This window comes from Chiloscyllium punctatum, chromosome 40 (assembly GCF_047496795.1).
Source record: "Chiloscyllium punctatum isolate Juve2018m chromosome 40, sChiPun1.3, whole genome shotgun sequence".
Lineage (NCBI taxonomy): Eukaryota > Metazoa > Chordata > Chondrichthyes > Orectolobiformes > Hemiscylliidae > Chiloscyllium > Chiloscyllium punctatum.
In genome coordinates, this window is record NC_092778.1 from 5695048 (window position 1) to 5719729 (window position 24682).

Consider the following 24682-nt stretch of genomic DNA (forward strand, 5'->3'; position numbering starts at 1 on the left):
ATTATTCTCAGGTGTGAGCGAGGATTATGCTCAGGTGTGGTAGGAGTTTCTTTCCAGGTGTCAATGGGGATTATTCTCAGGTGTGTGCGGGGATTATTCTCAGGTGTGAGCCGGGACTTTTCTCAGGTGTGGGTGGGGATTAGTCTCAGGTGTGGACGGGGATTATTCTCAGGTGTGAGCGGGGATTATTCTCAGGTGTGGACGGGGTGTGTTCCCAAGTGTGAGTGGGGATTATTCTCAGGTGTGAGCAGGGATTATTCTCAGGTGTGAGCAGGGATTATTCTCAGGTGTGAGCGAGGATTATTCTCAGGTGTGGGCGGGGATTATTGTTTGGTGAGGGAGGAGTTTATTCTCAGGTGTAGACATGGTCTATTCCCAGGTGTGTGCTGCGATTATTCTCAGGTGTGGACGGGGATTATTTCCAGGTGTGGGCGGGGATTATTCCCAGGTGTGGGTGGGGATTATTCTCAGGTGTGGTTGGGGATTATTCCCAGGTGTGGGCAGGGATTATTCTCAGGTGTGGGCGGGGATTACTCCCAGGTGTGGGCTGGGTTTATTCTCCGGTGTGGGCGGGGATTACTCCCAGGTGTGGGCGGGGAGTATTCTCAGGTGTGGGCAGGGATTACTCCCAGGTGTGGGCACGGAGTATTCTCAGGTGTGGGCGGGGATTATTCTCAGGTGTGGTAGGAGTTTCTTTCCAGGTGTGAACGGGGATTATTCTCAGGTGTGTGCGGGGATTATTCTCAGGTGTGAGAGGGGACTTTTCTCAGGTATGGGTGGGGATTAGTCTCAGGTGTGAGCGGGGATTATTCTCAGGTGTGAGTGGGGATTATTCTCAGGTGTGGGCGGGGATTAATCTCAGGTGTGAGTGGGGATTATTCTCTGGTGTGAGTGGGGCTTACTCTCAGGTGTGGCCTGGGAGTATTCTCAGGTGTGGATGTGGATTATTCTCAGATGTGTGTGGGGATTATTCACAAAAATGTGTGGGGATTATTCTCAGGTGTGGGTGGGGATTATTCTCAGGTGTGGGCGGGGTTTGTTCTCAGGTGTGGGTGGGGATTATTCTCACGTGTGGATGGGGATTATTCTCAGATGTGGGTGTGCATTATTCTCAGGTGTGGGTGGGGTTTATGCTCAGGTGTGGGTGGGCATTATTCTCAGGTGTGGGTGGGGATTATTCTCAGGTGTGGGCAGGGTTTATTCTCAGGTGTGGGTGGGGATTTTTCTCAGGTGTGGCCAGGGAGTATTCTCAGGTGTGGGTGGGGATTATTGTCAGGTGTGGTTGGGGATTATTCTCAGGTGTGGCTGGGGTTTATGCTCAGGTATGGGTGGGGATTATTCTCAGGTGTGAGCAAGGATTGTTCTCAGGTGTTGGAGGGGATTATTCTCAGGTGTGGGTGGGGATTATACTCATGTTTGGGTGGGGATTTTTCTCAGGTGTGGGCGTGGATTAATCTCAGGTGTGAATGGGGATTATTCTCTGGTGTGAGCGGGGATTATTCTCAGGTGTGGCCGGGGAGTATTCTCAGGTGTGGATGGGGATTATTCTCAGGTGTGGGTGTGGATTATTCTCAGTTGTGGGCGGGGTTTATGCTCAGGTGTGGGTGGGGATTATTCTCAGGTGTGGGTGGGGATTTTTCTCAGGTGTGGGTGGGGATTAATCTCAGGTGTGGGCAGGGATTATTCTCAGGTGTGGGTTGGGTTTATTCTCAGATGTGGGCGAGGAGTATTCACAGGTGAGGGCGGGGAATATTCTCATGTGTGTGTGGGGATTATTCTCAGGTGTGAGCGGGGATTATTCTCAGGTGCGGCTGGGGAGTATTCTCAGGTGTGGGTGGGGATTATTCTCAGGTGAGGGTGGGGATTATTCTCAGGTGTGGGTTGGGATTATTCTCAGGTGTGGGTGGGGATTTTTCTCAGGTGTGGGCAGGGAATATTCTCAGGTGTGGGTTGGGTTTATTCTCAGATGTAGGCGAGGAGTATTTGCAGGTGAGGGCGGGGAATATTCTCAGGTGTGAGTGGGGATTATTCCCAGGTGTGGGTGGGGATTATTCCCAGGTGTGGGCGGGGAGTATTCTTCGGTGTGGGTGGGGATTATTCCCAGGTGAGTGGGTATTATTCCCAGGTATGGGTGGGTATTATTCTCAGGTGTGGGAGGGGTTTATTTCCAGGTGTGGGCGGGGATTATTCTTAGATGTGGGCGGGGTTTACTTTTCGGAGTGGGAAGATTTTATTTTCAGATATAAGGAAGGTGTGGGAGAAGTTTATTCTTAGGTATGGGTGGGGTTTATTCTGTGAATAGGTAGGGTTTATTCCCAGGTGTGGGTGTGGTTTATTCCAGATTTTGGGGAGGTTTATCCCAGGGATGGGTGGGGTTTATTCCCAGGTGTGGGTGGGGTTTATTCCCAGGTGAGGGTGGGGTTTATTCCCAGGTGTGGTTGTCCTTTATTCTGAGGGCCATGCGAAAGTGCGGATTTGTATTTTCCTGGCAGTGGGGATTTGAAGGTGGAAAGTCCCGGTGTTTGTCCTGTGCTGTCAGTGTAGCCTGGGGTTGCTGTTCAGATTCTCCGTGGCTCTTGGTCCGGGCACATCCCTTGCTGCTTGCTCACTCTGAGTCAGTGTGGCTGAACTCCGGGAGAGTCTGGTTCAGCTGTCCCGGGCCCGCTCTCTCTCCCTTTGCATCTCTCCTCAAGTTGTTTTCAAACTGTATATAGGCTTCACCTCCTACTTCTCTAAAACTGTTCCAGTTCTTGTTTCCTCCGTCTCCCATTTTTTTAAATGACTCGATAACCTTTTATACTCTGTTCTTAACCCACACCTCCCCCTTTTCTCCTCCCTTTCGTTTTCTCTCCTCTCTCTCCTTTTCTTCATTTCTCTCCCTCCCCTTTTAATCTTGCTTTTCCCTTCTCATCTCTTTCTCCCGGATTTCCTGGTTGTTTTCTACGTTGCCTGTGTGTGTGTGTGTGTCTCTCTCTCCGGACTCGCTATGGCCGCGATCAAAGCCTTGCAGCAATGGTGCAAGAAGCATTGTGAGGGCTATCGAAACGTGGAGATTACCAACATGACGACCTCGTGGCGGGATGGGCTTGCCTTCTGTGCGATCCTGCACCACTTCAGACCCGATCTCATGTAAGCCACAAATTAACAAGCAGGGGACGAGCGACTGGTATGTGTGTGACTGTGTGTGTTCGAGACAGAGCAGGCAGGACCCTAGTTCAGTCAGAGTGGGAACACTGCAGCCCAGATCTGACCCAGACTTGAGCCTTGTGTGGACCCATCAAGTCCCCTGTGTTGCAGGTCTGCAAACAGACACACCTCGCTTTTCGGTAACCTATCGTTGTTGCCATGATTTCGGCGCTGCTTTTTTTTTTAAAAAAATAAGCGTCCCAGGTACTTTCTAATTAAACTGCTCCGAAGTTTTATTAAACAGCTCTTGGAGCAGATAGGGCTTGAACCTGGGTCTCATCTAGCCTAGAGGTAGGGACGCTACTGAAGCTTTTCTCTCGGTACCAGCACTTTGCAAAGTATAGGATGCACAATCTACATTTTGAAGGGATGAAGCTAAGGGAAAAAAACGAGGAGAAATTCTCAACTTTCTGTGTAGTTTGTGGCACGGCTTGTGATAGTGACACCGAATTGATCAGATCGGGCAGATGTATGTGTTTGTCTCAGTAGGAATACTCTTACTGTTCCAGAGTTAGCTTCTGATTCATGGGCTGCAGATGTTTCTGATGGATATAGAGTTTCTTTTGAAAGGATGGTGTTAGCATCCAGTAGTCTTGCTAATGGTAAGCAGCTGGAGGAAGGATTTCCGGCCAGCATCTGGTAGCTGAGAGTTTTTGACAATGGACAATTTCAGTAATGTCTGTGGGAAAAAAAAAGCTTTTAACAACATTGCATTCTTTGATCAGGAAAGCAACTATCTGTCCAGCCATGAATTGGGTTCCTGAACTGGAATGAATGTCCGTCAGCATCTGGACAGATGTGGCAGTTATTTTTAACATAGCAAGATCCCACAAAGGACAGGGAGCCAATTGGAGTTTGTGGAGACAGTGGGCGAGCAGTTCTTATAGGGCCTAAGGTATGATTGCTGGAGATTGGAATGGTGTAGGTGCTGGAGATGGGCAAGTGAGTTTGTGAAGGGTCTGGGGGAATGGGTTTGTGCTTTGGGATGGAGGTGGATTGTGGTGTTAAGGGAATAGGTTTGAGTTGACATGCTGCAATGGGGGTGAGTGATTTGGGCATGGGTTATGGGTGCAGATCAATAAATGGAAATGGGGTCATTGTTCTTTGGGACAATATGTGGGAGGTGGAGGTGTTTGAACAGGTCCTTGAGAACCTGCAGAAGTTTTCAGTTCATTGAGGCTGGATGTTTACTCGAGGAGTAGGTGGGGATAAATGTTTTAATTTGTTTCTGCAATGTGGGCGTTGCTGACTAGACCAGCATTTATTGCCCATCGCTAATTGCTCTGGAGAAGGAAACGGTGACTCACCTTCTTGTGATCGGGAGAATGTGATCAAGAATCTCAGATGGACAGGTTTCTCTCCAGCCTGATCAAGTGTAATGGCTGGGCTTTATTAGCAATTGTTTCCCTTGTTTTCTCAGCCACAACTGGGTGATTAGGAGGTTGGCTGTCAATGGATACATCATCCCTGTAACAGGAGGGAGGGATTGGAGGCTCAGGCTGTGTGATGAGAAGCTTTAAGGAGGGAGAGGGAGATCAGGGTGTCTGCACACTGTGTTTGACCAGGCAGCAATGTCAGATCCAGCAGGGTCAGTGGGAACTCTCTGATGTCCCCTGCTCCTGCGGCAATACCCTTTTCTCTAGCAACTGAGGTCCAGCCAGATTTATATTTGAAATAAAGGATCGAGATGAGGCTGTGATTTGGACTGATTCATTGTCTGGCCTCAATCCACTTCCGTTAAAACCTAAAATTAATGGATTGAGTCAGAAGACAGATTTTCACACTTTAATCTTGCACCCAATACCCACCTGTTTCCTGGAACTAGGATTTCTTCCTCACTTGTAAAGTGATGTTGTACCAATCTTAGTGGACACAAGCTTTATCTGTTTGACAATTTCACAAAACAAAAGCTAGTAATGATTGTTACTTCTAAATGAAATAATACTTCTGACTGAAATAACTGATAATGCAATTGCACACCAGTGTGTTCAGTGATTGTTCACAAAGGTTTGACTGGGATGTGTTCAGGGCTTATATCCATTTTTGCTTCCCTGGAGGTCCCACTGCTCATCGGCAGCAGGACTAATGGTCCACTCCAGGGTGTTGTTTTCCTAGTGGGACCTTGAGCCTATTATTTGTCAGTGCCATGGTGCACTGAAAGAAATTATGATTGGTCAGTTATGTCTCCCTGGGACATTGTAACTGTAGCTTATGTTTCTGCTATTGTGGCTGAGCATCACCATACTGACCAAGAATGGGGTGGGCTTTTCAAAAACAAACCAGTGCCATAAGAGATTTGTGCAGCATCAGGAATTGTTGGACCGGGAATTAATCTCTAATTGACAGTTGCAAAATGGTGTCCAGTGTCAAGTTTTGGGATTGGCTACAATTTTTCACTTGAACACTGGCTGTGTTTGTGACCCTATTTTCCATGGACAGTAAGCCTGATCAAGCTTTTAGACTTGAGTATTAAGAGCTACCAATGAATCACAAGAACTCAATAGATGGAGCAAAAGCAGGCCGTTCAGCCCATTGAGCCTGCTCCCCCATTCAGAACGATTTTGGCTGAGTTTGGGCTTCAGTCCCCCTTGCTCACATGCTTTTCAAATCCTGTGCATTCCTAAGAGACCAAGTTTTTGCCTATCCTAGCCGTAACTATTTCCAGCAATGCAGTGTCTACAACCCGCTAAAGTAAAGAATTTTTAAAATTCTCAATCCTTTCGGAGGTTTCTCCTCATCTCATTTCGAAACAGTCGATGTCTTCTTCCAGGAATGTGTCAGTGTGTTCCACGTTTCTCAGCCAGCAGGAACAAATTTTATGCCTATCCTGTCAACCCTCTTCAGAATGTTATACATTTCAATGATATCATCTCTCGTTCTCCTAAATTCTGAGAATATAGTCAAAAAACACCAAAGAGCAGGGTCTGTGAAAGCTTGCAGTTTTAAATAAACCTGTTGGACTGTAACCCAGTGCCGTATGAGTTTTTGACTTTGTCCACCCGGTCCAACGCCGGCCCCTCCACATCAGAGAATACAGACACAGTTCATAGACTCCTCATGTCATTGCAGGACATCCCTCTCAGCTCAGGTAATAATTTAGAGTCATAGAGATGTACAGCACAGAAAGAGACCCTTCAGTCCAACCCGCCCATGCCGACCAGACATCCCAACCCAATCTAGTCCCACCTGCCAGCACCCGGCCCATATCCCTCCAAACCCTTCCTATTCATATACCCATCCACATGCCTTTTAAATGTTGCAATTGTACCAGCCTCCACCACTTCCTCTGGCAGCTCATTCCATGCACGTACCACCCTCTGCGTGAAAAGGTTGCCCCTCAGGTCTCTTTTATATCTTTCTCTTCTCACCCTAAATCTATGCCCTCTAGTTCTGGATTTCCCCCATCCCAGGGAAGAGACTTTGTCTATTTATCCTATCCATGTCCCTCATGATTTTATAAAACTCTATGAGATCACTCCTCAGCCTCCTATGCTGCAGGGAAAACAGCCCCAGCCTATTCAACCTCTCCCTGTAGCTCAGATCTTCCAACTCTGGCAACATCCTTGTAAATCTTTTCTGAACCCTTTCCAGTTTCACAACATCCTTCCAATAGGAAGGAGACCAGAATTGCATGCAATATTCCAAAAGTAGCCTAACCAATGTCCTGTACAGCAGCATGACCTCCCAACTCCTGTACTCAATACTCTGACCAATAAAGGGAAGCATACCAAACACCTTCTTCACTATCCTATCTACCTGCAACTCCACTTTCAAGGAAATAGGAACCTGCACTCCAAGGTGTCTTTGTTCAGCAACACTCCCTAGGACCTTACCATTAAGTGTATAAGTCCTGCTAAGATTTGCTTTCCCAAAATACAGCACTTCGCATTTATCTAAATTAAACTCCATCTGCCACTCCTCAGCCCATTGGCCCATCTGATCAAGATCCTGCTGTAATCTGAGGTAACCTACTTCACTGTCCACTACACCTCCAATTTGCATCTGCAAACTTACTAACTATACCTCTTTTGCTCTCATCCAAATCATTTATCTAAATAACGTATAGCACCAATCCTTGTGACACTCCACTGGTCACAGGCCTCCAGTCTGAAAAACAACCCTCCACCACCACCCTTTGTCTTCTACCTTTGAGCTAGTTCTGTATCCAAATGGCTAGTTCTCCCTGTATTCCATGCGATTTAACCTTGCTAATCAGTCTCCCATGGGGAACCTTGTTGAACGCCTTACTGAAGTCCATATGGATCACGTCTACCACTCTGCCCTCATCAATCCTCTTTGTTACTTCCTTAAAAACTCAATCACGTTTGTGAGACATATATAAAGCCATGTTGACTATCCCTAATCAGTCCTTGCCTTTCCAAATACATGTACATCCTGTCCTTCAGGATTCCCTCCAACAACTTGCCCACTACCGACGTCAGGCTCACCGGTCTATAGTTCCCTGGCTTGTCCTTACCACCTTTCTTAAACAGTGGCATCACATTAGCCAACCTCCAGTCTTCCTGCACCTCACCTGTGACTATCAAGATACAAATATCTCAGCAAGAGGCCCAGCAATCACTTCTCTAGCTTCCCACAGAGTTAGGGTACACCTGATCAGGTCCTGGGGCTTTATCCACTTTTATGTATTTTAAGACATCCAGCACTTCCTGCTCTGTAGTATGGACATTTTTCAAGATATCACCATCTGTTTCCCTACATTCTATACCTTTCGTGTCCTTTTCCACAGTAAACACTGATGCAAAATACTTATTTAGTATCTCCCCCATCTCCTGCGGTTCCACACAAAGACTGCCTTGCTGAATTTTGAGGGGCCCTATTGTCTCCATCGTTACCCTTTTGTCCCTAATGTATTTGTGAAAACCCTTTGGATTCTCCTTAACTCTATTTGCCAAAGCTATCTCATGTCCCTTTTTTGCCATCCTGGTTATATATACTCCTACTGCCTTTATACTCTTCTAAGGATTCATTCGATTTATCTTGTCTATACTGACATATACTTCCTTCATTTTCTTAACCAAACCCTCAATTTCTTTAGTCATCCAGCATTCCCTACACCTACCAGCCTTCCCTTTCACCCTGACAGGAATATACTGTCTCTGGACTCTCGTTATCTCATTTCTGAAGGTTTCCCATTTTCCAGCCGTCCCTTTACCTGCCAACTATGCCCCCAATCAGCTTTTGAAAATTCTTGCCTAATACCGTCAAAATTAGCCTTCTTCCAATTTAGAACCTCAGCTTTTAGATCTGGTCAATCCTTTTCCATCACTATTTTAAAACTAATAGAATCATGATCACTGGTCCCAAAGTGCTCCCCCACTGACACCTCAGTCACCTGTCCTGCCTTATTTCCCAAGAGTAGGTCAAGTTTTGCATCTTCTCTAGTAGGTGCATCCATATATTGAATCAAAACATTTTCCTGTACACACTTAACAAATTTCTCTCCATCTAAACCCTTAACACTATGTCAGTCCCAGTCTATATTTGGAAAGTTAAAATCCCCTACCATAACCTCCCTATTATTCTTACAGATAAGTGAGATCTCCTTACAAATTTGTTTCTCAGTTTCCCGCTGACTATTAGGGGGTCTATAATAGAATCCCAATTAGGTGATGATCCCTTTCTTATTTCTCAGTTCAACCCGGGAATATTTCCGGGAATATGCTCCCTCAGCACAGCTGTAATGTTATCCCTTATCAAAAACACCACTCCCCCTCCTCTCTTGCCTCCCTTTCTGTCCTTCCTGTAGCATTTCTATCCTGGAACATTAAGCTGCCAGTCCTGCCCATCCCTGAGCCATGTTTCCGTAATTGCTATGATATCCCAGTCCCATGTTCCTAACCATGCCCTGAGTTCATCTGCCTTCCCTGTTAGGCCCCTTGCATTGAAATAAATGCAGTTTAATTTATTAGTCCTGCCTTGTTCTCTGCTTCGTCCCTGCCTGCCCTGACTGTTTGACTCGCTAGTTTTCTCAACTGTACCAGTCTCAGGTTGATCTCCTTCCTCACTATCTCCTTAGGTCCCACTGCCCGCCGACCGCGCCCCCCCCAACCCCACACCCCCACACATGTCCCCCCCACTCCCCCCAGCTTAATAGTTTAAATCCTCCCGAGCAGCTCTAGCAAATCTCCCTGCCAGTATATTTGTCCCCTTCCAATTCAGGTGCAATCCATCATTCTTGTACAAGTCACTTCTATCCCAGAAGAGATTCTAATGATCCGAAAATGTGAATCCTTCTCCCATTTAGTGAACCTCCATTGCAAGTCTTCTCTTCCTTAAATATGGAGACTAAAATATTCCAGGTATGGTGTCACCAAAGCCCTATCTCTTAATCTTGTATTCCAATCTCCTTGCAATAAAGCCCAGTAGAACATTTGTCCTCTGGGTTGTTTACTGGACCCGCCTGTTTATTTACTGAGTTCCTTGAATTGACATCAACATTCAGTAGTTTCATGTCTTTTCTGCTTTTCTTTTCTAATGGTCAAAGTGAATACCCTCACATTTCTCCACGTTATACTCCACATGCCATCTTGTTGCCCACTGCCTTAAATTGTCTCTGCAGCCCCTCTTTAGCTCCTTCACAGTTAACATTCTCATCCAGTTTTGTACCTGCAGCAAGCATTAATATTGGTTACAGGTAACCGAGGCACTGACTCCTGTGACCTTCCACAAGCTAAAACCAATTTCAGAATGTTCCTACTGTTTGCTTTGTGTTTATTAACCAATCATCTATCAATGCTACTATATTAGTTTATTAAGAAAAGGAGCTTATTCAGCCCCTTGCGCCTCTTCCATCACCAATCGAATCCTGACCAATGAACTGTAATCTGGAACAGTCTAATGGTCTTTCGTGAATGGAGGTGCTGCAATAGGTCTCTGAGTGGAATGACAGAAAATTGAGCATGACAGGGAACAGATCCCATGGCTGTAATTGGTCTCAGACAAGTTTAGAAGTCCAGTTGCTGGACTTGAAGGGGAAACACACTCATGACTAACCTACTGAGAGAAAACAAACCAAATTATATTTTAGAACAGCCAGTCAGTACAGATGGCAATGTGGAGAGTGCCAAAGACATGATGTTGCGTGTCTAATACAGCAGCTCCTTGATTCACAACATATCCCACACACTAAACGTAACAGCTGGGCCACAGAACACGAAACATAGAGAGTAAATATTTGCAACAGTACTTCCCTCTAATGGCAGTAACCTAGCTCACACGAAGACCCCTTCACTCATCACCCACTGCCTGTTAACGTACATAGTCCACTTGCCCAATTGTCAGTCAACCCTTTAAACAAAAACAAAATTGATAATCAATCAACCTAAAGAGACTAAAACTAATTTCTCTGCCTCTGTCCCTGTCTGTTTGATTCCCTTCAGTTTCTGCTTTTCTCTGTCTTTACCTCCACGTTTACCTCTGTTTCACCCTCATCCTGTCCGTCTCTCACCCTCCTTTTTCTCTGGCTCCCTTTCCACCTCTCTCTGCCCCATTCCACCTCCTCACTTTCTCTGCCTCATTCACATGTCTTCCCTCCCTCGCTCTCTCTCTCTCTGCCTCTCTTCCCCTTTCTGACTCTCTGCCTCTCTCCCCATTGCTTCCTCTGCTCCTTCCATCTTTTTGCCTTCCTCCCCCCTTTATCTCTCTCTCTCTCTCTCTCTCTGTGCCTCCTCCTCGGTCTCTTTGTCTCTGTTCTTTGTGTTTCTCCCTCAGCCCTTTCTGTCCCCCAGCCCTTTGTTCTTCCACAAGACATTTTCTCTCCCTTTGAATGCACTCCAACTCTGTCCCTTTCTCACACTTTTTTTTCTCTGTCTCTCCTCTACAGATGTATCTTTCAGTCTCGCTCCCTCTCTTTGTAATCAAACATGGCATATTCAGTGAGTAGCTCCAATGCCATTGACAGTGTCTAAACTAGACAGCTGGTCAGTGTGTTAAATGGAAAGCACAATTCCTGACTCAATCGCTCATTCATTCCATGTCATGTTCACTCTGGGGCCTAAAGCAGTGACACTGGTGGTCATAAATCCTGATCTGCATCCTGCACACCGGAAGTGGAGTTGGATTGCTGGCTTGTTTTAGGATTCAGTGACCAGTGCCATTGGTCTTAGCTCCCATTTCCCATTTCACCACACTCCCATTTTCATTTCAGTGATGTTCATTGTTTGATTGATGGTGAGTTAGTTGATACTGCAACTGTAAAGAGTGAATTCCTAGCTCGGTGTCAGTGATGTCTCAGACAGCAATCTGCATCAAAGACCAATGTCAGCCAGAGAGACACTCTTTGCAGACAACACTGCAGACAATGCCACATCCCCTTTAAAGAAAGTTACCTGTTTAACACAGAAATAGTAATGTTTAAGCAGACTTTGTGGAAGGTGATTATTGCCTGGGTTTAAGAGAGGTCCTCTGATCCCTGTCTCAAGATGTAACAGTAGATCAAAATCTCAACTGTAGTTCTGATTTGATGGGAGATTTGCCATTATTTGGACATTTTAAATGGACAGTGTGCTGATTTACTCTGTATCTAATCCATGTTGAATCTCAAGAGTGTATGATGGGATTATGCATAGGACAGTTTCCTCAGTGTCTAACCTCTGCTGTCAGCACGGGAGAGGGGTAGTGAGAGGGAGGAGATGGGGATGCAGGAGAGAAACAGTAAGGGCAAGAGATGGGTGTATGGGAGAGGGATGGTGAGGGGCAGGAGATGGGTGGCTAGAAGAGGGAGAGTGAGAGGAAGGAGATGGAAGTTCAGGAGAGAGAGGGTGAGAGGAAGGGGATGGGGATTCAGGAGAGGGAGGATGAGGGGGAGGAGATGGGGATTCAGCAGAGGGAGGGTGAAGGGGAGGAGATGGGTGTCTAGGGGAGAGAGAGAGTGAAAGGGAGGAGATAGGGATTCACGAGAGGGAGGATGACGGGGAGGAGATGGGGATTCAGGGGAAGGAGAGGGAAGAGGAGAAGCTCGAGGTGCAGGAGAGAACGTGAGAGGAAGGAGATGGGGGGTGCAGGAGAGGCATGGTGAGAGGATACAGGTATTCAGGAGAGGGAGGGTGGGAGAGAGGAGATGTGGGTGCAAGAGAAGGACAGTAGGAAAGAGGAAATGGGTGTCTAGGAGTTGGATGGTGAAAGGGAGGAGATGGGGTTCAGGAAAGGGTTGATGGTTAGCACTGAAACAAACCAGTATTACCACCAGCTGGTAGGTGGTGTGATACACAGTTCATGAACTCGTAGGCATGGAATGCGAAATGCGAATAAACAATGTTTCTGCTTGGAATCAGGAATGTCTGAGTTTCCCATAACGTTGGAATAAATTTTGCAGCTCATTGGTTCTAGTCCTTCTGGAAGATGTCAATTCCTGTTGTAAGATGCATTTTATTCTATGACAAGCATCTGCAGCAATGACTGTCAGGCTGGATTCATGCAGACATGGAGATTATCTGAGTGGCCATACAGTCCAATTCACCATAAAGGTTGGAATCATACTGACATATAGGCATTCTTATAAAAACCAACATTGTGGATGCTGGAAATCTGCTATAAAATGAGAGAATGCTTGGAGAAACTCAGCAGGTTTGGCAGTGTCTGTGGAGAGAGAACCAGACCTATCACATTTCTCCAGCATTTTCTCATTTTATTGCAGACTTTCTCTACTGGTTCAGCAGCTGAGAAACTGAAATAGCTTGGGCACTCTGGGTGCCAACTCTATTTGGTCATACTCCTGGAGTTTTTAATCACGTGCCCTCCCAGTTCCAATGTCACTCGCAGTCAGACAGCCTTTTCTCTCAACTGCAATAGTTTTTAAACTGATAAGCAAAAATGTTAAAAGGTAAGTGAAGAAAAGAAATGCATATGATTATTTATTTCCCAGATAAGATTAATGTCCCCTCCAGGTTTAATGAAAACAGTATCCAGGAAATTAATCTTTGTTCATTGGATAATGCAGGGCATTTCCGAATGATTAGAAACCCCTGTTGAGAATCGGTACTCAGTGCAGGAGTTCTGGACTTTAACTTCTCCTCGCAACCTCCCAGAACCTCCCACACCTCTACAACTATCGTTTATAGATAGCTATGTCCCTTTGACATTGCTTTAGTTCTCAATACCATCATGTCATTGCAGGCCAATCTTTGCAGGAGGCTGCCAGTTCCCAGGTACTCACAATCTGATAATTCTCCAAGTCTTAGACAGCAGAAGGAACAGGCAATGCCCATAGATGCACAGTGGCTCAATGGTTAGCACTGCTACTTCACAGTGCTGGGGAATCTGGGTTCGATGCCAGTCTTGGGTGACTGTGTGGAGTTTGCACAATCTCTGTGTGGGTGTACTCTGGTTTCCTCCTACAGTCCAAAGATGTGCAGGTTAGGTGAATTGGCCATGTTAAATTGCCCTTAGTGTTCAGGGATGTGTAGGTTAGGTGCATCAGTTAGGGGTAAATGTAAGGTAATGGAATGGGTTTGAGTAGGACACTCTTTGGAGGGTCATATTAGACTGAAGGGCCTGTTTCCACACTGTAGGGATTCTATATCCCTCTGAGATGGAAGTGTTGGGATAATTTCCATGAATAGGATCTTAATTTATTTTTGTAATAGGCCCCACCAGTCACTCGGAGACATTCCAGATGTTCTATCTTTGAGATTGTCCCTCCCAGACTGCCCTGAATATGTGGCCGGGAGCTCGACACAGTGGCTTAGCAGTAAAACTTGCACTCCAGATTTGAAAAGGCTATTTGGCCAAAAAGGCCAATCCCAATTGTGCCCTCTGCTAAACTGTGTGACTTGGTGGAAGAGATTTATAGAGTCAGAGAGATTTGATTTGATTTGATTTATTAATTATTGTCACATGTACCAAAGTACAGTGAAAAGTTTTGTTTTGCATGCAGAACAGCAGATCATAACATACAAAAACACAAAGATCATAGGGTGATTGAACAGAGTGAGGAATACAGAGGAACCTCGATTATCTGAATATCAATTATCCAAATATCAGATTATCCAAAGGAGATAGCGAGGTCCCGATGGAAACATTACGTCAAAGACCTGTTTCCAACAGTGATTGTGTCTTTTGCTTACAGTGGTTAAATAGGCACCGTCTCCAAATGACTGACCTCCGACCCTCTCTCCCCCTACACTTTCCCTGAAGTTCTACAGAGGGGTGTACCCTAAACCCTCCTTTCCCAGATAATCTCTCCAACATTGCTCTGTACAGGACAAAGGTGGAAACGGTCAAAGAGGTGTGTGTGTGTGTGTGTGTGTGTGTGTGTGTGTGTGTGTGTGTGTGTGTGTGTGTGTGTGTGCGCACGCGCGCGCTGTTTGGAGACTCATCCTTCAAAAGGCAGCAATAGCAGCCTTGTTGTTGGTGTCCCGTCTGGCTGCCCCAGAGAGGGGGCAGGGGTGGACTGGGGCGAGGGGGCACGGACAGACGGTATTGGACGGGGGTGGGGCGGCAGTGTTGTGTGGAGGCCGGTCTTGGACTTGGCGGGGGTGGGGAGGGGGGGAGCACGCACTGGGGTTGGGAGGCAGGGGCTTACGCATTGTGTGCTGCTGCCTCGTCTCCTGAATGGGGAGCAGACTAACAAAAAACTCTGAGCCCCAGAGGAAAGGCATTTAATTGATTAACTGATTAATCGATTATCCGAACGAAATAGTACCCACCCATCCCATTCGGATCATCGAAGTTCCTGTACAAAGTTAGAGCTGCAAAAAAGGTGTTCAAAAAACAAGATTAACATTAGATTTGAAATTTGAGAGGTCCATTTCAGAAGTCTAATAACAGCGGGGAAGAAGCTGTTCTAGAACCTGATGGGACATGTGTTTAAGCTTGTGTATCTTCTGCCTGATGGAAGAGGTTGGAAGAGATAATAACCAAGATGGGAGGAGTCTATGATGATATTGGCTACCTTTCTGAGGCATCGAGAAATGTAGATGGAGTCAATGGATGGAAGGTTTGGCTTGCAAGATGGTCTGGGCTGTGTTCACAGCTTTCTGGAGTTTGTTACAGTCCCGGGTAGAGCAGTCGCCACACCAAGCCATGATGCATCTAGCTAGTGGGGACAAGGGAGCTCACTGGATAACTAAGTGCTTCTCCTCCTGTTCCTCCTTCAATCACCTCCATAACCCATTCATATTCCGGCACCATTTTTTTAATTTCAAAAATATACTTTCTTCATAAAATTATTTTGATATCTATACAATTGGTCATGCCATTTTTATGCACACATTGCATTTCTTTACATACAGAGCTTGGAATTAATCATTCGTATATACAAGTCTGGACACTGAACATCCAGATATTTAGCTGAGGCATCAGTGGGGCTCAATTTCTGAGTGGGCCCCCTGTTCTTCTTAGGCAGGCAGACCTTACACGGTAGTCTTTCCCCATCGCGCCTTGTCGGCAATTGCCCCAAGCTTCAGCGCGTCCCTCAGCACATACTCCTGGACCTTGGAATGTGCCAGTCTGCAACACTCAGTTGGGGTCAACTCCTTCAGCTGGAAGATCAACAGGTTTCGGACAAACCAAAGAGCGTTTTTGACCGAGTTGATAATCCTCCAGGCACAGTTGATGTTCGTCTCGGTGTGCGTCCCGGGGAACAGACTGTAGAGCATGGAGTCCCGCGTCACGGCGCTGCTCGGGCCGAACCTCGACAAACACCACTGCATTCCTCTCCAGACTTCCTTTGTGTAGGCACATTCCAGAAGGAGGTGTGTGACAGTCTCCTCCCCTCCACAATCCGGCATCATTCTCTTATCTTGAAACATCATTGGTGAGTGGTTAATCCAGCCCCAAAATGTGTGGCTTGCTCTTTGACTTCTGCTCCCCCTGTCTCTAAGGGGTACTGGAAATCTAACCCTTAAAACTAATCCTTTGAAAATAAACTGCTCAATTAAAAATGTTAAAACAGATATTTTTGTTAGACAGAGTATTAAGGTTTGCGCAACCAAAGGTGACAAGGATGGAGTTAAGACATAAATCAGCTATGGTCTAATTATACAGCGAATAAACTCGAGAGGCTGGCTGCCTCTTCCTGTTCCTATGTTCCCACTTCAGCGGCAGGCTGTGAAAGCTAGTTCAATGCTGTTTTAGACTTACTTTCAAGTGTGACCATTAAAACTGCTCACTGTAAGCAGTAATATGATTCTTTGAGAAGACAGAAGCTCGTTAAAAGGAACATTGCATCCATTTAATTCGCCCCTAGTTTTGAAACTAACAGATGGAGATGGATTGCACTGAGCTAGCATTCATCCTGTGTACATCTGTGGGCAGTAATTAAAATTCCTCATTCCCCACATTCTCTGGACTTGCATAGTTTTGTTCTGTGGGGAATGTCCTTTTGTGAAATCAAAGAGATTTCTCAGTATTGATGTTTACAAGGAGTCCTATTAGAGTTTAGTTAACCGCAACCTGAAAGATTTTCTGTAAAACACAGACAACTTAGAAGGAAACAACTTACATTTATTCACCCCATTCACCCCTCCTTGATGTCCCAATGCTTCACAGTTAGTGAAGTACTTTGTTGAAGTTACTTACAGTGCAAGAAATGCAACAGTCAATTGATGCAGGGCAGAATCCAACAAACTGTAATGTTATATTTTGGTAATTTAGGTTAAGAGACAAATATTGGATGTAAAGTCTGAGAAAATGTCTATGCTGTTCTTTGAAAGGCACTGTTGAATTACAAAGATCATCACAAATGTGTTTATTGCACACTTCCTGCATCATTCTTTTCAGTTTTGGGTTGCTATGGTTATTTTGCCCACAGCAACTCTGGCCGCAGTTGTCTGACTGTTGTGCCCTGTTGTGCAGTCACAATGCACGAGGTTTTTGCTTTAATTCATTGTGTAGTAACCACTGTTTCCACATGTGCTTTCTACGAAATTCAGCTGGTGGGTGTAAATTCAGTAGAGCCACACCTAAATGTGTGCTCACGCATCCTTTTTCAAATAAGAGTCAGTTGAAACACTTTGATACCTAATATTTGCATAGGTTCCTTACAGGATTGGCTAATGATTAATGGAAACATTAACTGATTCAGTCTAAAAATTTAAACAGTAGCACATTTTCCTTTTCCCATCTTGGGTATTTGCTTTTCAACCTCAAACATGCAAGGTACACACTATGCTTTTAGATGTGGCGTGGACAAGAAATTGATCATCTCAGATGAGTGACTTCAGAAATGCCATGACTTGTTTGGCCAAGCATAGCTACCATGTGTAATACAGGAAGATCCCACAACAAATTGAGATGAGTTACTCTGTCGTTAAGGGAGAAAAGTTGTTCATGAGACCGATTTTTGACCTGCACGTTGAATGGCTGTATGTGTTCCTCAGATCACTGAACGTTGACTGAGGAATTGCCTACTCTGTTCAGAGTATTCCTAGAGATTTTATCAAAAGGATATTCTGTTTCTAACTTTCCTGTCCTTTGATTATTTTGCCATTGGTCACTCACCATAGCCATGATCATGGCCAACTCCCATCTCCCAGTAAATAGAAAGCAACCAGGTATAGTGTTAGCCCATTGGATGATTGTTAATTGTCAGTATAAATTCCTATTCAGTCCCTCCTCCCTGTTGTAAAAGGCAAGAGTTTTGAAGGGGTTAATGTTCATATTACATTGGTTTCACCCATTATGCTAAGATTATACACAGTCTGGGCAGAGGTACAGAGTTCAACTCTTGCTTTTGGAGAGAACAATGCATGTGCTCCAGCTCTTTAAGGATTCAGTAATTATGCCTTACTAAATGTAATTGTACTTATTGATATTAACAGACCATATTATTATAGAACAGCTCTTGCTGTGTATCTACTCTACAGCGGTGTTTCCTCTGCTACTATTTACTAGGTAGCTCAAGACAAAAGAGGATTGATGTCAGTGAACTAACTCAAACAACCTTTGCTTATCCAGTACCACATACTAGCAGAGGTAGCAAATATCAAATACCACAAGGGCACCAGGGGTAGTCATCTTCTAAAATGCCTCATGGTTGCAAGGGTGAAGATCTACACTATGAGGAGAAAAAATCCAGAAGGCCCAGAAGAAAAAAAAACAAAAAGAAAAAAAGTGAGCTTACCCTTTTAAAAGTAAAGCTGCAGTGAGAAACTCCAACAGCTGTAGAAACATCAACGAGGCAAGCTGAGCCCATCAAAGGCATAAGCTGGTAAGAAGTGCTAGAAAAAGAGTATGGCTAGAAAGCGAGAGAGGAGGCAGCCATGAGTAGAAAATACAGAGACTTCTGTGAAAAAGGCTCGGCAAAGGAGCAAGTAAAGGATCCAGGAGATAAAGTTAAGAGATCCATAAAGGAAAAGGGAAGAACTGGATGGCACAAAGACCAGAAAGGGAAGGCAAAGGAGTGTAAAGGAGATTTCTCATCTCTCCTAATGAGCATCACCACCATTGGCTTTGAACTGTATGGATGAAAGGTGCAGGAAAGAAACTTTGAATCAGCCTACCGAATAGTGAAGGCCTCAAGAGATGAAACTTTGAGCTGAAAATGATCCAGTTTAAAGAAATCTAGTGAAAATGTTTGCAGAAGAAGGAAAGTCGGGAAAAATTAAAAGAATTAGTACTCCGGAATTAAGCTGCAGTTTTGGTAAGGTGATTTACGGACACTTTGGCCACTGACCTTTACTTTAAAAATTGTGTGGAAGAAAGTATTTAGTATTTTAGACCTGAAGAAATGAGGTTACTTGTCTTGGTCTCCTCTAATGGTCCCCAGCATTACAGATATCAGTCTTCAGCCAATTCGTTTCACTCCATGTGATATCAAGCAACACTTCAAGACATTGGATACTGCAAACGCTTTGGACCCTGACAACATTCCAGCAGTAGTACTGAAGACTTGTGCTCCAGAACTTGCTGCTCCCCTTGCCGATGTCCAGTACAGTTATCACACTGGCATCTACCCAACAATGTGGAAAATTGCCCGGGCATGTCCGGTACATAAAAAGCAGGACAAATTCAACCCGGCCGATCAGTCTACTCTCGATCATCATAAAAGTGATGGAGGAGGTCATCAACAGTGCTATAAAGTAGCACCTGCTCAGTGATGCCCAGTTTGGGCTCTGTCAGGGCCCTTCAGCTCCTGACTTCCTTACAGCCTTGGTTCAAACATGGACACAGAGCTGAATCCTAAAGGTGAAGTGAGGGTGACAGCCCTTGACATCAAGGTTGCATTTGACTGAATAGGGCATCAAGGAGCCCGAGCAAAACTGGAATCAATGGATATCCGGGTGCAAACTCTCTGCTTGTTGGAGTCACACCTGGCACCTAAGAAGATGGTTGTGGTTGTTGGAGACCAGTCATCTCACCTCCAGGATATCTCTGCAAGAGTTCACCACGGTAGTGTCCTAGGCCCTCCCATCTTCAGCTGCTTCATCAATGGCCTTCCCTCCCATCATAAGGTCGTGAGTGGGTACGATCGCTGATGACTGCACAATGTTCAGCGCCATTCACAACTCCACAGATACTGAAGCAGTCTGTGTCCAATTGCAACAAGATCAGGACAGTATCCAAGCTTGGGCTGACAAGTGGCAAGTAACATTCACGCCACACAAGTGCCAGGCAATGACCATCATCAAAAAGAGACAATCAAACCACCTCCTCTTGAGGTGGTTATCACCACTGAATCCCTGCTTTCAAAATTCTGGGGGTTTCCATTGACCAAAAACTCAACTGGACCACATAAACACAATGGCTACAACAGCAAGTCAGAGGCTATGAATACTGCGATAAGTAACTCACCTCCTGACACCCCAAAGTCTATCCACCATCTATAAGGCACAAGTCAGGAATGTGATGGAATACTCTCCACTAACCTGGATGGGGGCAGCTACAACAGCGCTCAAGAAGCTTGACACCATCCAGGACAAAGCAACCCGCTTGACTGGCACCACTTCCACAAACATCCACTCCCTACACCTGATGCTCAGTAGCATCTATCTACAAAATGCACTTCAGAAATTCACCAAAGGTCCTTAGACAGCATATTTCAAACCCATGACCACTTCCATCTAGAAGGACAAGGGGCAGCAGATACATGGGAACACCAACACCTTTAAATGCATGTCCAAGCCACTCACCATCCTGACCTGGAAATATATTGCCGTTCCTTCGCTGTTGCTGGGTCAAAATCCTGGAATTCCTTTTGAACTGGCATTGGGTTCAATCCTCAGCAGGTGGACAGCAACGGTTCAAGAAGGCAGCTCACTACCACCTTCTCAAGGGGGCAACTAGAGACAGGCAATATATGTTGGCCAGCCAGCAATACTCACATCCCATAAAGAATGAAAATGTGGTAGAATGACTTTCAAGTACCCAGGCTTACTGCAGGTTACACTGTAAAATAAGAAGCCACAGAGAGGTGAAAATATTTAAGGTGTTTGCAGACAAGTTTTAGCTAAAATGCACGATTAGACGTTAATTTCCTTAAGACGTCAAAAGGAGTCTCACTAGCTCCAAGAGAATAATTGGTCGAGAAACAAACAGTTGACAAAACACTTCCAGACACAAACTGTGTTTGATTAGTTCATCAAGAGGAAATCAGTGGAAGATCTAACTATAATAAAAGAAAAGTATTGAGGTTGCTGGCATTCCACGTTGCTGGAAAGCTGAAAAAAAAAACCCAGGAATCTCAGGAGGTCTGGCAGCATCTGTGAAGTGAAATCAGAGTTAACATTTCAGGTCCAGTGACCCTTCCTCAGAACTGATGGTAGCTAGGAAGATGTCGGTTTATCAGCAGAAGATAGGTTGGGGCAAGGGTGTAAGGAGTAAATGATAGGTGGGGATAAAGCTCAAAGAGAGAGAAGAACAGTTAGACAGACAAAGGAGTGACTGGGAGGGTGAACAGCTCTTCACAGAGACTGTTAGTGGCTAACAATGGACTGTGTGTCATAGAGTCATAGAGACGTACAGCATGGAAACAGACCCTTCAGTTCAACCCGTCCATGCTGAACAGATATCCTAACCTAATCCAGTTCCATATGCCAGTACTTGGCCCATATCCTTCTAAACCCTTCCTACTCATGTACCCATCCACATACCTTTTAAATGCTGTAATTGTACTCCTCCACCACTTTCTCTGGCAGCTAATCCCATACATGCACCACCCTCTGTGTGAAAAAGTTGCCCCTTAACTCCCTTTTATATCTTTCCCCTCTCACTCTAAATCTATGCCCCCTAGTTCTGGAATCCCCCACCCCAGGGGAAAAGATCTTGTCTATTTATCCTATCCATGCCCCTCATGATTTTATAAACCTCTATAAGGTCACCCCTCAGCCTCCGACGCTCCAGGGAAAACAGCCCCAGCCTATTCAGCCTCTCCCGAAAGCTCAAATCCTCCAACCCTGGCAACATCCTTGTAAATCTTTCCTGAATCCTTTCAAGTTTCACAACATCCTTCCGATAGGCAGACTATGTGATTACAAGGCCTGGTGTGTGGGATAGGGCACTAGGACATGCGAGTGTTCAGGCCCTAAAATTATTGAACTCGATGTTGAGTCTGGAGGGTCCCCAAGTAAAAAGTGAGGTGCTGTTCTTCCAGCTAGCGCTGAGCTTCGCTGGGGCACTGCAGCAAGCCTGAGACAGAGATTTTGACCAGGGAACAGGGTAGAGTGTTAAAGTGGCAGGCAACTGGAAGCTCAGGGTCGTTTTTGTGGGCAGAACATAGGTATATGAGTCCAGTCTGACTCATCATCAGAACTGAAAGAAGCTGGAAAATTATGGTTTTTGTACTAATGACGGAGGAGGAGGGAAGCAAGTTTGAAACACATTATGAGCATGCCCACAGCAAAAGACATAGGGAGTGTGTATGGTGGTAAAGGAGTGATAGAAATGTAAAATAAGTGTAACAATAGTTGTGAAAAGGAGAAAATGGGTCTTCTCTGCTAAAGTGTTTCTTACAGTGGAAGCCTGAAGATTAGTCTTTAATTCTTGGAAACGTTAAAGAAATTCTAGAAAGTTCACAATCCAAGTTGACATCTCTTGACATTAATGCAATCCCTCAGGACTGCACTGTCCTCTCAGTCCAGAATATAACCTCACGCCTGGGGTTTGAATTCACTGCTCTCTGAAAGGTCAAGCCAAGTTAGTGCAAACCTCTGGCTTCTCACTAGGTTTTGACCACTAGCAACTGAGGTGACTAGTGGAAATGTAGGTACTTCCTGATCCTGATCACGAGTCAGTGCCTATCTGTTGGAAGGTCATCACGTGAGAAGATAATCAGGCTTGGCTTCTGGAATAACCTTGCTATCTGGCCCCTTCTAAATTGTAAATCGCAGGTAAGTAAATAAAGCTTACTGCTCCCTTAGCAAAATAATTATAGAATATCCTTAAGCTGGAACAACACATGGTGAAATGTTCCTGTAAGTAGACCCTTTGTGTCCCTCTTGTTAAACTGAGAGGGGAAATGGTGAACCATGATTATGTGCAGCTATAATTGTCAATCATGATGCAATCTTTGGCTGTATTGTAGCTAAAAACAATGAACTTACTGTAAATGGATACCTGCGATATGTCATGGATGGAGGTGATGTTTCCTGCTATTGAATGCCTTCACTGGCCAGTTCCTGCTGTGGTCTTTGTTCTACTGCTTTGGGAGTCACTCATTGATAATTTTGTTGCTCTGTTGTGCTAAATATGGATGTGCATGTGAATGTGGATACAGTTTGTGGTCTTTATCTGATGCGGCAATCCTTTCTGCATTTGAAGGCAGCCAGTTGATCTTTGACCAATGCCGTGTCCCATGCTGTTGCTTGGCAGTAGGAAAAAGTACATGAGCCTGGCATGGATCAATGATTCTTCACCTTCAACCTTTCCCTGGCTCCCTTCCATCTCCCGGATTTCAGTAAAGTGTAATGATAGCTGTGTGAAATTTCTAATAATAGGGTCCCAGTAAAAACTCAATTACTATTAATTCACTTAGTCATTCTGACCTTCCATATATGGTTGTGGATGGAGGCAGTGTCATCAAGAGAAATGTATTAATGGTGATGGGGGACATCTTTAGGTGGTGAATTAAGGATCTCCCAGCATTTGCCAAAGTGTGTTTATTCTCACGGATCTTCTACTTGTATAGAATCAGTCAGGACCTCAAAATGTCCCAAAGTACCTAACAACAAGTTAATTACCTTCTGCAATGTCATCACTCACCCTTTGAGCTGCAGTTGACTCCAGTATCCAACTTGGAATGCTGTCCTTTAGTGGGCGTGCCCTCCCTGTTTGGTTCATGTGCCCCTTGCTCCACAGAGTAATTCTGATATCTGTGGAAAGCAGGAGAAACAATGGCACAGAGGATTTGGGATAACCAACACTCTGTGAAGGTCAACTGTATGTTGAATGTAGTGGAGCTGGAAAATGCCTGGTGGTGATGCATTTTTGCTATGCTCTGCTTCACACTTTAATAGGATAATCTGTTTTACTTCAGTATTGACTTACGTGTGTCATGGTTCTAATTGTATAATGTGGGTTAATTCAAAAAATTATCTGCTCAGACACCCAAGAGCGATTGATATATTACTTATTGAGGCTGGGTATTAACTTTTAATTCTAAAGCTGCATTGCTCCTCCTGTTCTGTTTAACTATCATTCCTCTGACTACTCTCTCAGATTGGATCCCAGTCCAGCAATGGCACAAATTTAGAATTCTTAACTATGCATTCAAATCCCTTCAAGGCCTGCCCCTCCTGACCTCTCTTATCTTCTGAAACTGTACAAACCTTTAAGATTTTCACATTCCTCATTTCTGGTTCTGTTGCGTGGCCCTGGTTTTTGTTATTCTGTTATAGAAGACCCTGCCTCCAGCCAGATTGGTCCTAACCCCTGAAATTCCTTCCCTAAACTTTTCCACCTTTTCCTTTGTAAGACTTACCTTTTTGCCTCTTGTTCTATTCTCATTTTATTTTAAAAATTCATTTTTATATTTGCAATTAGAATGTGGATACTTCTGGCAAGGTTCCAGCCTTAATTGCCCTTGAGATGGTGTGGTGAGTTGCTGCTTTGAACCACTGTACTCAATGTGGAGTAGAGCCAGCCACAGTGCTGTCAGAGAGGAAGCTCAGGAGTGACAATGAAGGAATAGCAGTGTAGTTCCAAATCTGAATGGTGAGTGCTTACAGCTGGTGGTGTTGTCCTTCTCGGTGGTAGATGCCATGGTTTTGCAAGTGCTGTTGAAGGAGCCTTAGTGAGTTGCTGCAGTGAATCTTGTAGGTGCTCCACAGTTCTCATTCTTCTGGTGGAGCAGCCAGTGAACATTTAATGTGGTGGATGGGTTCTGTTATCTTCATGACTTAACAGATTGCTGGAGACTGACTACGGGCTTTGCAATTGTTTTATTCAAGTGGCAAAGGGAGAGATTTGCCTTAGATAAAAGGTGAAATTCTTAACCATTTCAGAAAAGTTGAGCACCTTTATACTATAATCGTCTCATTATCCAAATTCTAATCTTCCTTCATACAAAAAAAGAACGGAAGTGTCCATTCCAGTTTTT

At 44.9% G+C, this 24682-nt stretch overlaps 1 protein-coding gene across 2 annotated transcripts in view; it reads left to right on the plus strand.

Annotated features, from left to right (window-relative positions):
- The first annotated feature begins 2458 nt into the window (after positions 1 to 2458).
- micall2a (mical-like 2a) overlaps positions 2459 to 24682 on the plus strand; it is a 91887-nt gene continuing 69663 nt past the window's right edge. The window contains exon 1 of one of the 2 annotated variants that reach the window (XM_072559253.1): positions 2459 to 3129. In XM_072559253.1, coding sequence (XP_072415354.1) covers positions 2987 to 3129 — 143 coding nt within the window. In that variant the 5' untranslated portion in view covers positions 2459 to 2986. The remainder of the gene's footprint in view (positions 3130 to 24682) is intronic. The other variant, XM_072559251.1, reaches the window with a different exon arrangement.